Here is a 17,312-nt window from a genome sequence, read left to right on the forward strand (position 1 = left end):
TTCTTTCTTTCTTTCTTTCTTTCTTTCTTTCTTTCTTTCTTTCTTTCTTTCTTTCTTTCCTTCCTTCCTTCCTTCCTTCCTTCCTTCCTTCCTTCCTTCCTTCCTTCCTTCCTTTTTTTTCTCCCTCCCTCCCTCCTCCCCTTCCTTCCTTCCTTCCTTTATGCATTTCCAGAATCATTTTTTTAAAAAAAAATGCTTTGGTGGGCCCAATTGGCAAAAAGAAACTCAGCACTATCTGGGTTGGAAACATGCGGAAGAGGCCTTCGTTTTGCAGTGGATAGACAATGGCTAAAATTATGATGATGTATGCATGTGTACACATACACATGCATACACACGCACATGCATGTGTATGCATGTGCGTGTGTATGCATGTGTATGTGTAAAATAAATATATATATTTATATAAATATATATACACACACACATATTCATAGATACATACAGACACATACAAACAGGCACACAAACATATACACATACAGATGCACATACACAGGCTGACAGACAGACAGATAACATGTACACAGAGACAGACAGATAGACACATACACACATAGAAATTTGCTTATTTAATAATATATAAATATGAAAACCGAGTCCAGGCCGTCTGTTTTAGAAACGCGGAATGTTTTGATGCGTTCCAAGTATGTCTTGTCTGCCCATCCTCCTCGTCCAGGCTTAGCAAGGCCGGCTGAGGGAGGGATATGTCCTCTGTATAATGAAACGGAAGCTATTGCCTTTTGCATTCGTTCCTCGGTGTGAGTTAAAGGTTTAAATACGGCGTACGCAGAATGGCAAAAGGAAGCTTTTATCTCTAGAAGATGAGGCCATAATATATGCTTATCGAAGCAGAGCACGGCTCTGAAAACGCCGAGTTACACTTCGGTAAGGATTCATGCCAGAAGCCTATTAAGTTGATGCCGTTTCCTTTCCATCGCCCTTTCCCCAAAGTGGCATTAATCGGGAGAACAACAACAACAACAAAATCTTTATCTTTCTTCATCTCCCTTTAATGAATTGCAGGTATATTTGCATGCACAGGCTTTTCATAGCTTCCTCTGTATGCATTTCTGCTTTTAGGAAAGAAATTGGGACGTTAGCAAATGTAGAAAGAAAGAAAAGCAGCGTTCTGCATCCTTGTTTAATTTCTCTTTCCCACTTCTCCCTCCGCGTTAAGTCATGTAGTCTCTCACGAGTTAGAGAGCCAGTTTACGGTAGTGGTTAAGACACCAGGCTAAAACCTAGGAGACCGTGAGTTCTAGTTCTGCCTGAGACATGAAAGCCAGCTGGAGGATTTCAGGCCAATCACCAGGAGACTCTGAGTTCTAGTCCTGTTCTAGTTCTGGACTAGGTGAGTTCTAGGTGAGTTCGAATCCTGCATTAGGCCTGAAAGCCAGCTGGGTAACTTTGGGTCAATCACCAGGAGACAGTGAGTTATAGTCCTTCCTTAGGCATGAAAGCCTGCTATTTGACTTCAGGCCAATCACCAGGAGACCGTGAGTTCTAGTCCTACCTCAGGCATAAAAACCAGCTAGGTGAATGAACTTGGGCCTCTCGGTCCTAGGAAGCAGGCAGTGACCAACTACTTCCAAAGTATTTGTGGATTTTCCCATTTTCCCAAAATCCCATTGGATTTTCCCATTTTGACTCATCATTCATCATCAATAGATAATCCCACCTTTTGAAAATGGGACTTGGGATTCCCCACTATAGGCGTCACTTATTGTTGAGAGGGTCGGCATTACGACAAGTTCCATAAACAAACAAGCTCTGCAGAGCAAGCGGGACTAACGGAAAGGGCTTTAATCACCTGGTCAGGTTACCATCTTGCCTTTTTTGAAACCCGTCTGCCCTTCTTGGACACCGAAATGAAATGCTTCCGTGCAGAATGACTATTTCTTTGCTTTAAATCACACCTGTGGACTTGATCTGGAATCAGAGAGCTTAGTTAAGTATTTTCCCCTCAAGGATAGCCGAGCAGCTGTCAATCCTGAGAATAAATCTAGGAGAAAACCACCCTTAAAATAAGTATTTCTTATTTCTCGAACAAAACTGAGCCATATATATCCCCCTCGACTGCCGGGTGGAAATATTGACCTTCCTATTTTTCATTCCGTTCCTGTCCTTCCTTTTATTTTTGTGCGCTTCCTAGGTATTTTACAGGCAGCCTTTGTTGCTGGCGTTGGGATTTCTCCGACTCCAGAAAGGGGGAGGGGAAAAAAAATGCTTAATAATAATCTCTCACCCTAGCGTTCTCCTGTGTCTCATGTCTTTGTATTGACTGTGTAGGTAGCCGAAGTAGATTATGCTGAGTTTTAAAGTCACCCGCAAAGTTCAGCGCGGCAAAGTACTTGGAAAATTGCAGGTCGAGGGGAAGGAGGAACAAGGCTTGTGAGGACCGAGACCGAAAGCAACAATTTTGTAAATCTGCGAAGGTCAAAAAAGGGCTTTGGTTATACAGAGAGAGGCTAGGAAAAAAAAATCGCATCCCATCTCCCATCGTCAGAAAGGTGCTTTTTTAAAGCAGCGGTGGTTAATGTATGGGAAAGATTGAAGAGTCACGGGAAAGCTGTGGGTTCTGTTTTACTGGGTTGCTATTGTTGTGGCTCACCGGCAGCCAGTGCAGACAGCAGCGGAATCGGACAGTGGGGAAGAACGGGGACCAGTCCAGGAATCTGGAGAGAACTCGGATTAGGATCCTGCGTCCAATGCAGAAATGGGGCCAGGACCATCTGAGGGTGGGCTGCTGACTCCAGAGCCTCCGGAATCTGGCAGCAGCGAGGCAGAGGAACAAGGGGAGCCTGTTCCCAGTACGTGTGTGCACAGAGCTGCTAGAAGACAAGAGTAGCTGAGACAAAAGGGGGGATTTGGGAGTAAGGCTGGGAGATGATTGCCCCTCCCCTAAGGTATAAAGGAAATGCAAAGATAGAGGAACCTTTGCAGGAAGCAAAGTTGTTTGCTGTGTTTGGATTAAATCTTGAAGCTCTGTGTGGACTTTGCACTTCGGTTGGTTTTTTGCAGTTCATTTGGCACTTTAGTTGTTGGCAGCAATTCAAAGGAGAGAAAGGTGGGTGCTTATCTTGAGGGACTGTTTGGGACTCATTCCTGGCTGGGAATGAACATAATTCCTAGCGTTGAAATAAAACAAGAGTTGTTTTAACTAAGCATGTGCTTAATTACGGTGGCGGAAGTCTTGGTCAGTACAGAACCTGAGCCAGTCTTGGAGGCTGAGGAGGGCTCAGACGAAGGTTCTGCATCGGAGTCAGGGCTGGGGCCAAGACAGGCTGGCAGTCATCAGCTGCCTTCAGACTCAGACAGCGATGAGGCGGGGAAGTTTCTGGAACTGTTTCCCAGCCTGCACATGCGCAGAAGTAGCAGAAGACAAGAACAATTGAGAAAGCAGGGTCGACTCAGGAGTAAGGCCACACCTCGGAGATGATTGGCTCCTCCCCTAGGGCATAAAAGAGGAGCGAATGGGACGGGAGCTTTGGCAGGAAGCAATTAGTTTGTCTGGTCGATTTCAAGCTTTGAAAAGGTCTCTTTGATTCTGTCAAGTTTGGCCTTGCCCTGCGCTTGGCAATTAGTTCCCTGGCAGCATTTCAAATGTGATAAGGTGGGTGCTTACATGCATTCCCCTGAAAGACTGTTTGTAAAGCCTTGCAGGCTGTGAATGAACGTAATTCACAGTTGTGGAAATAAAAGAGGTTTTGCCGGAACTATGATTGCATTTTAGAGGCTTTCTAAGGAGGCCTAAGTCAGAACACCAGCTAGCACAGTTCCAGGCTGCATCAACAGAAGGATAGAATCAAGATGTGATCACGTGAAGTGTTAGTACCACTGTATAATGCTTTGGTAAAGCCACCCTTGGTTTTGGTTACCACGCTATAAAAAAGATGTTGAGACTCTGGAAAGAGTGCAGAGAAGAGCAACCAAGATGATTAGGGAATTGGAGGCTAAAATGTATAAAGAACGGAATTGCTGGAATTGAGTATCCCTAGTTTGATGAAATGAAGGATCATGAATCACAAGTTCGTTAAGCGAACTCACCCGCCCCCCCCCTTGACTTTGCTTGTTCGAAGCCAGCTGGGAAGGTCAGAAATGGTGGTCATATGATAAACACATTCCAGTTGACAAAGCACCCAAACTTTGATAGTAGTTATACGTGTGAGGACCGGTCATAAATCAGGTTTTTTTTTCAGTGCTGTTGTAACTTGGAACAGTTGCTAAACAAATGCAAATGTACATTCAGAAGTCTCTAGCGCTTGGATTCCATATTTATTCCTGATTTTATCTGGCTCCTACTCTTTGTCAAGGAATGGAAGGGAAGGGAAGGGAAGGGAAGGGAAGGGAAGGGAAGAGAAGAGAAGAGAAGAGAAGAGAGAGAAGAGAAGAGTAGAGTAGAGTAGAGTAGAGTAGAAGAGAGGAACCATAGAATGGAATGGAATGGAATAGAATAGAGGAACGGAACGGAACAGAACAGAACAGAACAGAACAGAACAGAACAGAACAGAATTCTTTATTGGCCAAGTGTGACTGGACACAGAAGGAATTAGTCTTGGTGCAAATGCTCTCAGTGTACATAAAACAAAAGATACATTCGTCAAGAATCAAGGATCATGAGGTGTTCCCACTTCCCACACTTATAAATACAACCCAAAAGATCTGTTTTCAATTGGAGAATTTGCAGGACTTGGAGAAATTGCCACTTAGGAACTAAAGTTCCCTCCATCTCTGGCTATTTGTTTTGATCCCTCAGTCTCCTTCCCTTGAAGTGAGAAGGGCTTAGCAAGAGCTCAGAACTGATCCTTGTTAATCTCTTTGAAAAGGCTGGAAAGTACATTAGATCTCCCGATGAAAACCTTATTTGTTGACAAAATTAAGTGCTAAAGCTGGGCAGGACACCCTTTTGCCTGTTTGGCTCCGGGAACGGAGAGAATTCAACACCCCAAACGTGGCCTAAATCACCGCCTATTCTTTGAGAGAAGGTCTTACCTCCCTGGCCAGCCAAACCAACAATCTAGAATCTTTTTTTGTGGCACAGAGTTATCCATGTTGTGGCTTGTTATCTTTCTCGCTTGGGCCCATTCCGGATGTGTTTTCAGCAGGGAAGGGAGAAGAGGAAGATAGCCTTCAACATATCCTAAACATTAGAAGCCTCCAAAAAATTCTCCGTTGAGCGACCGATGAGATAAGACAGACCTGCCTGCCTCATGTCTTGGTTCAAAAGTGACCCCAGGTCCCAGACAGGCCTTGTGAAGGAAACGAAGGGCGATCCCGAAATTGAAGGCTTCACTCAACATTGGGTGAAACAGAGTTTCTACGGACAATCATCTGTCATTAAAGACCATTAAGTGAATGAAATACCCCAGGGTTGACCTTACTTTGATAAGAAGGCCCTTGTTCAAAAGAACATCTTCCAAATATGTGTGTGTGTGTGCGTGTGTACACACACACACATATTTAGAGAGAGGGAATGTACCACTCAAGCTTTTGATTGATCAGTTCTTCTTTACAAAATTAAAGCAGGAAAAAAAAAAAAACAACCCACAGTGTTGATTTGAGGAAATGGCTTTCCAAGTTGATAATATCTTGGACCACGTTTCTTGAACCCTCGACCTCACGCTGTCAAGATATTTCTTATCGCCTTCTAACCTTTGGCTAAGCCAGGTTTGAAAATGAGAATTGAGCACTTGGAAGCTGTGTTATTTTATATTCACCGAGGCTGCGGTTCTGACCTCATCACCCTGAAGTCGTGGTTGACTTAATCATGTAAAGCACGTTTGCAATATAAGCAACATCTCATTCTGAAAGGAAATGTATACATCTTTATGCATTCATACTTTCTCCGCATTAGTATGATTGAGCGGAATAGTTCATGTTGTAGACCTCATGCTGGAAGAAGTTTATTCTCCCATTGCATCTTACCTTAATGATCTTTCTTTCCTTCCTTCCTTCCTTCTCAAAATCTTCCTTTCCTTCCTTCTTTTCTTCCCACAACCTATCCTTCCTTCCTTCCTTCCTTCCTTCCTTGCTTCCTTCCGTGTTATTTTCTTCATCCTTCCCTCCTTTTTTCACTTTCCTTTCCTCTTTTCCTCCCTTCTTTCCTTCCATCTTTTCCTTCCTCCTCCTCCTCTTCTCCTCTCCTCCCTTTCACTTTATTTTCTTCCTCCCTTTTTCACTTTTTCCTTCCTTTCCTCTTTTCTTCCCTCCCTCCGTCCCTCCCTTCTTTTTGCTTCGTTTCCTTCCTCCTTCTCTCCTCTTTCACTTTCCTTTCCTCTTTTCCTTCCTTCCATCTTTTCTTTTCTTTTCTTCTTCTTCTCCTTCTTTTTCTTCCTTCCTTCCACTTTATTTTCTTCCTTCCCTCCTCTCTCTCTCTCCCTCCCTTTTTCACTATTTCCTTCTTTTCCTGCCTTTCCTCTTTTCCTGCCTTCCCTCTTTTCCTCCCTCCCTTCCTTCCTTTCCCTACTAATAAGTAGCATATGAGAAAGAACAGTGTGAGGCTGAAAATGTATTTCTAGAAAACTGCATTACAAATATTCCAACTTGGTGGATTGGGGTTTTTTTGTGTGTGTGTTTTGTTTTGTATTTATCAGAAAAATCAAATAATTGCATCTGACAAAAATGAAATCCAGATTCCCAATACTAACCTGATGATGCTTTAAGATTTTCAGCTTAAAATTTCATGTACTTTGATTAAATACCACACCGAGGTGGTCTCGTTTTTGACCCATCGTTTACTGTATTGATTTCCAGGCCATAGAACTGTAATAAAAAGGGACATTGATTTACTGTCCCTATTTGCTTATGGTCTGCTTAATTAATTTTATGCTTTGTTTCTTTCTATATTTGTTTTATAACGTTTACGGCATTTTCTCTTTGCTGCTGCCAACCCTTCCCCAACCCCTCCTCTCCTCCCCCCTCTTAAGACAAGTCTATTGCTCTGTGAATTACGAAAAGAAGAACAGATGGAGGAACAAAGGAATGAAAAAATCCGCTGCCTTCTGCCCCTCCTGGTCGAACGACAGGCTCTGCGTCAAGAATGGCTGGCGAGGTGAGAAAGTGGTGTAGAAGGAGAGCACAGTAGGTCCATTATACGTTTTTAAAAAAAAAGACATGAAAATTGCATGGAAGGAAAAGTAGAAAAAGTAGAAAAAGTAAGAGCCTTCCCAGCAATAATGTTCAATCCAAATGTTTATATATATATAGATTTTCTTGAGCATGTCTCATTTTAGATTCTAAAGAGGAAACTAACTAAGAGATCTTAATTTTCATTTGAACACTCCTGCGTTGTTTTATATCCCATTGCATCTTATCTTAATGGAGTTCCTTCTTTCCTTCCTTCCTTCCTTCCTTCCTTCCTTCCTTCCTTCCTTCCTTCCTTCCTTCCTTCCTCTTTTCCTCCTTCCCTCCCTTTCTCCCTTATCTCAATCTTCTTCCTTCCTTCCATCCTTCCTTCCTTCCTTCCTTCCTTCCTTCCTTCCTTCCTTCCTTCCTTCCTTCTTTTTGCAATCTTCTGACAAGCCAAGTCAATGGGGAAACCAGATTCACTTAACAACTGAGTTACTAACTCATCAGCTGCCGTGCTTCACTTAACAACCGAGGCATGCCCAGTGGTAAAAGGGGGCGGAAACTCACTTAACCAATGTCTCACTTAACAGCTGAAATGTGAGGCTCAATTGTGATCGTATGTCCAGGACTACCTGTGCTGGGGAGGGAATGTTCAGACATTTAGAGTTTTGCCCAGGTAGGAATTCAGACACACTGCTAAATATTTATAAACTCTGAGTGTGTGTGTGTGGGTTGGGAGGAAAAAAAAAACCAAACAGACAAGGAAACCTACCAAAGGTTAACGTACTGAAATAGATCAGTTTAGTAGAGCAAATATGCAATAAATATGGATTTTCTTTGAATGGAGGGGAACGGCAACTCTCTTTGAACGCTTCTAGTTTCAATGGGTTTTTTTTTTCCCTTCCTCCTTGTTGTTGTTGTTTTCCCCTAAAGCTATCAATTTATTCCCAAGCTGGAGCCAAGTGGCATAATTGAGCCTCTAGGACAAAAATGTTAAGTATTTTGCAGGCATCGGGGTGGAGAAGAGAGGAACCAGAAGGTTGAAGAAGGGAGGGAGAAAAGAGGCAGGCAAAGCACAGGGCCTCATTATACCTAAACACCTGAAAGAAAATCTCAAGAGCCAGGTAACTTGAAAGCATTCAAAAGAAGGTGTCTCCGGAGCATTCTATAACTACAATTAATTCCTCTTTCCCTTGGCTCTAGTCGAGGTTTTTTTTGTCTCTGACTGACCTGTCCTAAAGAGCCCCCATCTGTAGGATCCACCAAGTAAATAATCTGTTGTGATTTATAACAGGGTTGGAAGGGATCTTGGAGGTCATTTAGTCCAACCCACTGCTCCAGCAGGAGACCCTATACCAGTGATGGCGAACCTTTTTGTTGTGGTGTGACGAAAGCGCGCTCGTGCGCCAACACCCACAATGCAATGCGCCCCCCCCTGCAAATGCGTGCGCAACACGCATTTGCAGTGTTGCCCCCTTATCTGCACTGTGCATGTGCACGCCTCCCGGCTGATTATCATCCCATTTGAGGCCATTTTCGCCTTATGGAGGCTCGAGGAAAGCCTCTGCAGCCTCAGGAGGCTGAAAAAGGGGCCCGTTTCTGCACTTTCTGTATTTCCTAACCCTCAAGATTTCTCCTTAGTTCTTGGTTGCTTCTCTGCTTGATTGGTCTCCGTCCATGGGTGCCTGTTCTGCTTTAAGGTGCTTTGAAGAATAGGTTGACCCCCTCTCTTTGGGAGTCTCTCAAATATTGGAACATGGTTATCAGGTCACCGCTAGTGTCCTTCTTTTCACAAGATTAGACATATCCCATTTCCCTGCACTTCTGCTTCATCAAAGGTTTGGAGAAATGGTTAGGCTCCAGTGCTAATATAAACACACGCACACATACACACACAAACACAAAGTGGTGAAAGTTATAAAACACCCAGTGCCTCTCTGGAGGAGCACGGTTGAGTTTTAGAGATCAGCCTATTGTGTACTTTGGAATTACACAAGAAAAATATGCTTCAACGGGAAAGAATTAGCACTTGTCAAAGGCCAGGCAGTAGGTTATAGTGTTTTACTTTTAGCAAGCTATCAAGGGATAGGCTAGATGAGTTAGTAGATTATTGTTTTATTCTTTCCTCCCTCCCCCCGCCCCCATTCTGGAAGTTAAATACTGGTGAATTTAATGACCTTGTCCTGCACATTAGAGAAGGCATATGATGGGGAAAGCTTTCAAGAAATATAAAATAAATAGATGAGTGAAGACATAGGGAGGGAGGGAGAGAGAGAGAGAGAGATGGAAGGAAGTAAAGAAAAAAAAGGAGAGGGAGGAAAGGAAGTAAGAGAGAGAGAGAGAGAAAGATGGATGGAAGGAAGGAAGGAAGGAAGGAAGGAAGGAAGGAAGGAAGGAAGGAAGGAAGGAAGGAAGGAAGGAAGGAAAAAAGAGAAAGGGGAGGGAGGAAGGAAAGGAAGGAAGAAGTCAGACTCCTTATAGTTACCAAGAGGAATTCAGAATAATCTGGTAATTTTGCCAAATGCCCTAACCTTGGGTTTGCTGTTCCAATTGGGTAATAAATATCTGGAACTTCCGATCCAAGTCAACTAAGTGCAGCCAGGACCTTGGAGACCTCTGAATATTAGCATTGTTTTTTTTTTTTTAATTGCCTCCATTGCTAAAGCTTCCACTAATTAAAGAGACTGATTGTCCATGTGGAAACTTACTGTGGGAAATTTCACGAAGAAGGTGGAGGCGAAGCATAATCAAAGTCTCTGGAAGTATTTAATAGAAGACGAGGATCATTGGTCCAAAGTGTCCTTGGAAGAAGATGGAATTGAACCTGAAACCTCCCATTCCTTGTTCAGGATCTTCAACGTTGCCATTCCCAGATCTTGGTGGGCTGGTGGAGGTAGATATGGAGCAAGAGAGTAATACCTTCCCAACGGTTCTTTTCTGGACTCGGGGAAAATCTCTCTTCTCAAAAGGGAATCAACTGTTCGATAGAAATGGTGCCTAACATAAATTAACAGAATAACAGAGTTGGAAGAGACCTTGTTCCTCTGATGGAGCAGCCATGACTTCTGAAGGCAACTCATTCCACTAGTTAATTGTCCTCACTGTTAGGAAGTGTTTCCTAAATTCCAGGTTGGATCTGTCCTTGATCTGTTCCCATCTGTTGTTTCTTGCTTGCTGGTGCTTTGGAGAATAGCTTGACGGCCTCTTCTTTGTGGCCGTCCCTTAAATATTAGAACAGTGCTGTCATGTCACCCCCTAGTTCTTTTTATGAAGCTAGACATTCCCAGTTCCTGCAACCGTTCTTCATATGTTTTAACCTCCAGCCCGCTAATCATCTTTGCTGCTCTTCTCTGCACTCTTTCCAGAGTATCAACATATATTGCGGTGATCGAAATGGGATTCATATGGAGAATAGGTTGCTAAAAGCTGTGGTTTATTTATTCTACCAGATAACATCTGATGGGCAGATTGTTATAGCTGTTAAAAGAGTTTCTTGAGCTCTTCAAACTGACCCCTTCTTGACCTCTGACTGCCAAGGGTCATTCCTGCCCCTCCAAAAAAGGCACAGGCAGCTTCTCGCATCTCCTAACTCTTGGAGAGTCAGACAACTGAAGGCCGATAACTGTGAATTTCAAATCAGCCGTGCAAAAGCAAAACACAGCCAGGAGAAAAAAGAGCTCAGTTGTTGGCTTTAAGGTCACGGTCCGATAATGAAAATTATTACCAAATTGTATGGAAGTTGAACTGCAAGGAGCAAGCTCAGGAGGCGGGGTCTAGACTATTTGGTTTGATAAATGAAGTGTGAAGTGGTCCATCTGTCTCAGGACAACTCTCTTCCCTCTCTGACCGAAGGGAAGCCTTTAAAAAAAGAACCACGGTACCTATAGAATCAATGACCCATAAGCAGAGCTGGAATAGATTAAGATTTAATGGTGTCCAGAAAAGACATGTTCACATGGGGTGGAGACAGAAAGGTTCAGTAGATGTTGGAAAAACAAAATAAAACACAAAATGTGCACGCTTCCTTGATGACACTCACTCCTGGATGTGTTAGAGCTTCTTGTCAGTTGTTTTTTTTTCTAGTGGTAAAAATATATTGTGTGTATTTATTTATTTATTTAAATACTTGATAAGGCCAGGCACAGGGAGAAAAAGAAGAAAGGAAGGAAAGAAGATAGGAAGGAAGGAAGATAGAAAGAAAGAAATGGAAGGAAAAGAAAGATAAGAAAGAAAGAAAGAAAGAAAGAAAAAGAAAGAAAGAAAGAAAGAAAGAAAGAAAGAAAGAAAGAAAGAAAGAAAGAAAGAAAAAGGAAGGAAGAAGAAAGGAAAGAAAGAAAGAGAAAAGAAAAGACTTGGTCAGTGAGTTGGTCAGATAAATATGCTTACATGCAACGTTGGCAGAAATCCTGATCATGGTTGTGTAGCGTGTTGTTAACAGAAAAGGAGAAGAGATTGAAATTAATAGTCATGTTTTTCTATCGCTATGGCAAGTGATGCATATATCATTTCTGTTCGTGATTTAAGATGACTTAAGATGACGTTTCCAGGGCATTAATTCAAGAGTGTCACAGGCATCTGTTTTACTGAGCACTGAATCAAAGTGGTGCTAACTTCAAAGTTCTGGGTTAAACAAACTCAACCAGCTTCAACCTAGATGCTAAAAGGGGCTGCGACTCATAGGCCGTGTGTGTGTGTATGTGTGTGTGTGTGTGTGTGTGTGTGTGTGTGCAGAAGCTCGTTTTCACTGAAAGAATTGGTTTTGCCTAATGAGGGACACGGGCTGTGACAAATCACCCCCAACCAGAAGGTGAATGAATTAATGCCTGCAACCACAGATGGTCTCCAGTATCTCAGAAGCACGCTACGTAAATCAATATGGTTACCAGAGGCTGGGCCTTGATTCTACAGCAGGGGGTGTCCAACGTTGGCCACTTTGAACTTCAACTCCCAGAATTCCCCAGCCAGCATCAACTCTGCAGTGTGAAAAGACTCTTGGGCTATACATCGACCCAACTGGGCTGAACCAAGCTTAGAAAACAACACGGCCTCCTTACTTAGAAAATGGGAAATGAAGATTTGCTTCTCTTGAAGCACATTTAGTAGCTGGAGAGTCCAGAGGTTCCTCAACTCAAATTGGCTTATCAAGGCACAGCATGGCTGCCTCGCGGATCCTAGCTCTCAAATCCACTTGGAATAAGGACAATTAAATAGACTTGGACCTGCTCCTGAAGAGAAGCGTATATGATTGCTTGACTGGCGTGCTCCCTTTGACCTCTTTAAAGGGGGGTTGTCCAATCTTGGCAGCTTTGAAGACTCATGGACTACACAACTCCCAGAATTCCCCAGGCTGGCTGGGGAATTCTGGGAGTTGAAGTCCACGGGTCTTCAAGAGGCCAAGGCTGGGCATTCCTGTTCTACAGTGTTGCGGGCTCATTAACATAATTAATTAAATACAATGGAGAGAGGAAAAGTCAGCTAAGGTGAGGAAAGTTGTGGATCTGATATGAAGAAAGCTAGATATTTTTTCCTTAGCCAGGGTGATCTGTGAACCAGGTCATGACTAAGAGCAATTTGAGTGAGAAAAGGCCTGGGTATGAGGTGGCTAGACATTTCTCTCATTTCATGCTGTCAAAATAGGCTTTGATCATAAAATGTGTTTGGTTCTTGCCAGCTTTGAGTAAATGGTTGTGGATGCTTATTTCCATAGCCTAACAAGAGATAGTTTGGTCTAGCAGTTAAGGCACCAAGCTAGAAACCGCGGTGTGTGTGAGTTCTAGTCCTGCTTTAGGCACAAAAGCTGATTGGGGGACCATGGGCCAATCACCAGGAGACAGAGAATTCTAGTACTGCCTTAGGCATGAAAGCCAGCTGGGAAACTCTGAACCAATCACCAGGAGACAGTGAGTTCTAGTCCTGAGTTAGGCACAAAAGCCAACTGGGAGACTTTGGATCAATAACTAGGAGACTGTGAGTTCTAGTCCTGCTTTAGGCATAAAAGCTGATTGGGTGATATTGGATCAATCACCAGGAGACAGCGAGTTCTAGTCCTGCCTTAGACACAAAAGCCAACTGGGGGACCATGGGCCAATCACCAGGAGACAGAGAATTCTAGTCCTGCCTTAGGCATGAAAGCTAGCTGGGTAACTTTGGGTGAATCACTAGGAAACAGTGAGTTCTAGTCTCACCTTAGGCATGAAAGCCAGTTCAGTGTCTTTGTACCAATCACCAATCACCAGGGTGACTGGTGCTCTCTCTGCTCTACCTACCTCACAGGACTGTTGGGAGCAAAACAGGAGAAGGGAGGATATGTGTTGGATATTTTCTATTATTTATTTAATTAATAGATTTATGTGCCACCCACCTCACCCAGAGACCACTCTGGGCGGCTTACCAAACCTTGCGTTATTTGTAAAATATAACTCAGTATAAATCAATAAGCAAAGTGAAGAGGCATGGTCAAAATTAGACAATCGTATTTGAAATTATAATGTGCTGGACATAGTTTTGAAGCTGGAAATAAATCAGCACAGATTCTTAACCTCCTTTGCTTTCCAACAACTATCTCAAATTAGTTCTGTAACCTGTTATTTTTGTTCATTTGTTTGTTTCTCATGATATTACACGAAGCCTAGTTGGAACCGGTTAGTCTTTCTGGGAAACATTTTCTTCTCCTGGTGGTGGGACCCACCAAGCTCAGGGAATTAGAATTATTGGGCTTCCCAAAGAGGTAGGATGGCGGGAAGCTTGATAAATCACAGGCTCTGACAAATTTATAACTTGTGAGACGGAGTGTTCACTTCATCCCATGACAGCCGAAACACGCAGTCACATTAGTATCAGTTGTCATCAGGCCTTTTAGAAACAACTCTTGTCTGCCAAACGTACCCGGGCATTTGGAAAAGAAGTTGTAAAGCTTTTTTTTTTAAAAAAAAAATTCCCAAAGTGTGACTTGATTCCTGCCTGTCGGTTTCCGAGAACCAGCTGGGCATGAGCCCTGTAAAGGACACAAGGAAGGGCTGCTTGGTGAATGATGGACATAGGCTGAGTTTATTTTTAATTCGTTTCTCAGGGTTTCTGGCTTGTCCTGACCCTCAGTTAGTGGTTTTTGTTTTTCCTTTCGACTCTTGGTAAAAGGGCTGTGATCTTTATCTAGTTTCCTAGAGGGAATGGAATGGGCTGGTTGAAAAAAAAAACGGGGGAGGGGGGAGAGCTTCTAATATTTAGATTTAAATGATACGTAGGAATGTGTCTGGGTTAATTTGTTGATTTGGGGATCATAAGGCTAGTTTCAGAAGTTGACTCTAATTATTCCCCATAATATAAGAATAAACAAGCAGTATTGTCTAAAAAGACGGGTGCAGTGGTTAATGTATCAAGCTAGGAACTGGGAGATGGTGAATTCTAGTCTGACCTTTGGTACCAAGGCAGACGTGTGATCTTGGGCCAGTCATACTCTCTCAGTCCTAAGGAAGGAGTCAATGGCAAATCATTTCTAAAATCTTTAATATGAATCTTTCATCAGGCTAGGAAACTGGGAGATGGTGAGTTCTAGTTCCAGCTTAGGCACAAAGTCAGCTGCGTGATCTTGGGCCAGTCATACTCTCTCAGCCCTAAGGAAGGGGACAATGGCAAATCATTTCTAAAATCTTTAATATGAATCTTTAATCAGGCTAGGAAACTGGGAGATGGTGAGTTCTAGTTCCAGCTTAGGCACAAAGTCAGCTGTGTGATCTTGGGCCAGTCATACTCTCTCAGCCCTAAGGAAGGGGACAATGGCAAATCATTTCTAAAATCTTTAATATGAATCTTTCATCAGGCTAGAAAACTGGGAGATGGTGAGTTCTAGTTCCAGCTTAGGCACAAAGTCAGCTGCGTGATCTTGGGCCAGTCATACTCTCTCAGCCCTAGGAAGGAGACAATGGCAAATCATTTCTAAAATCTTTAATATGAATCTTTCATCAGGCTAGAAAACTGGGAGATGGTGAGTTCTAGTTCCAGCTTAGGCACAAAGTCAGCTGCGTGATCTTGGACCAGTCATACTCTCTCAGCCCTAGGAAGGAGTCAATGGCAAATCATTTCTAAAATCTCACCAAGAAAACGGCATGGATTTATCCTGGCCCTCCCCAGGAGTCAACACTGAACACTATTGTCTAAAAACAAAACCCACCCAAACTACTGACCAAGATTTATCTTTAGTACAAACTGGTTTGACATGATTCTTCTTTCACGCAAGGAGTTCCTGCTAAAGCGATGATTTCAGCAACCCTAAAAATGTATTTATAGCCCCAGAAGACGATGAAAAGGGTGAAGGAAGTAACCTTGAGATACCGGCTTTTTAAAAATACCTCGGTAGAATTTCTTGGCTGCTATGAGGAATATTTTGAAGAATGACATTCCATTTTCTTTTTCGATATTAATTGCACCCAAACCGGATTTATGGAAGGAGAAATTCAACAGAATTTTGGGGGCCCAGGTTAGAGTTAAAACAGTTCGTTTAGTGACCATTCAAAGTTCCAAGAGCATTGAAAAAAGTGACTTATGACCATTTTTCACACTAACGTCACAACTGCAGCGATTCCCTTAACCAGTGTGGCAAGGAAGGTCATAAAATGGGACAAAACTCGCTTAACAACCATCTCACCTACCACAGAAATTTTGAGGATTACCTGTATTTAAGAAGAATGAACATTCCTAACAATCAGGTTATTCCTTCGCTGGCTGATATTTTTGTTTATTTCCTGATTTTTATTTCCAGGGAGGGTTAAGGTTTTTCTACTTTAAATACAAGCTTGGGTCGAAATTTGTTTTTTTTACCTCAGGTCCTGAAAGAAGGAGAGGGCTGGATAAGGTTCCCACAAAGCTTATTACTTCTATAAGCCTGCCTGCTCGATGGCGAGGAGAGATAAGTGCCCTTTAGATGCCTCCAAATTTGTCTTTCGCTGCAGCGTTAGACCTTTAATCAGAATGACTTTTGACCATCATGGTCAAGGTTGATTTGAAGAAATGCCCTCGAGAGGAAAGGTTAGCAATTTGTCCGCCCCATAATGGATTAATCGCTAACTGTACTGTGTGTTTATCTTAAGGAGACAATTTACCACACATGAAGAGTTGTAATTTTATTTTATGCCAAGGGTGTCCCCAGTGTATCTTAGTCATTTCCTTTGCCATGTATTTTCCAGGTTATAGATAAAGTCTAAATTCAGCTGTCAGCTCGGGGGAAGTGTTTGAGGACGGGGGTGGTTTATTAACTGCTTATTCTGCCTGTAGGTGACACTTGTGCCACGAATGACCAAGTTGTCTTTCAAAATCTGGCCCAGGTTGTGTGCGGGTCTATATCGGGCTGGGATTAATTAATGGATTGATTAATTAATCAAAGGGGGGGGGTGTCACACAAGAAAGTGGGACTGTTGTGAAAGGCCAAAGCAAGATGGCTGTGGAGGTACACATTCACACACATACATAAGCTGGGGAAAAAATAGCAATTTCCTTCAAAACAAAAGCCACACAATTGTATTGTGTGAATGGTGTACGGTTATTTATGTTTGATTTCTAATTTTCAGTAGATTTCATACAGGCCAGGCAGAGAAAGCCAAAGGGCTGGATATGCCCCAGGGGCCATAAAATGCCCAGGTCTGGTCTATGTCTATGCAAAGATAAGCATGGATGGTTGGATAGAAGTCACAGTCTCTTGTTGATTGGCCCAAGGTCAACCAATTGGTTTTCATGACTGATGGTACTAGAACTCACAATCTCCTTGCGATTGGACCAAGGTCACCGGGCTGGTTTTCATGGCTAAGACAAGAACTAGAACATACAGTCTCCTAGTGATTGGACCAAGGTCACCCAGTTGGTTTTCATGACTAAGACGGGACTAGAACTCACGGTCTCCTAGTGATTGGACCAAGGTCACCCAGTTGGTTTTCATGACTAAGATGGGACTAGAACTCACAGTCTCCTAGTGACTGGACCAAGTTCACCTAGCTGGTTTTCATGGCTAAGAACTAGAACTCACAGTCTCCTAGTGATTGAACCAAGGTCACCCAGTTGATTTTCATGACTAAGATGGGACTAGAACTCATAGACTCCCGGTGATTGGACCAAGGTCACCACCTGGCTTTCATGTCTAAGGCAGGACTAGAACTCACTGTCTCCTAGTGATTGGTTCAAAGTCATCTAGCTGGCTTTCATGGCTAAGGTGAGACTAGAACTCACCATCTCCTGGTTCCTAGCCTGATGCCTTC

The 17,312-nt window shown here is 42.9% G+C and overlaps 1 protein-coding gene across 1 annotated transcript in view; it reads left to right on the forward strand.

Moving 5' to 3' along the window:
- The window catches only part of FTO (FTO alpha-ketoglutarate dependent dioxygenase), a 166,534-nt gene that overhangs the window by 76,832 nt on the left and 72,390 nt on the right, over positions 1-17,312 (forward strand). Inside the window, 1 exon segment of the mRNA XM_026714006.2 lies at positions 6,930-7,054. Within this exon segment, the coding sequence (XP_026569791.2) occupies positions 6,930-7,054 (125 nt within the window).

This window comes from Pseudonaja textilis, chromosome 11, assembly GCF_049901715.1.
Source record: "Pseudonaja textilis isolate UNSWEBS1 chromosome 11, rPseTex1.2, whole genome shotgun sequence".
Taxonomy (NCBI): domain Eukaryota; kingdom Metazoa; phylum Chordata; class Lepidosauria; order Squamata; family Elapidae; genus Pseudonaja; species Pseudonaja textilis.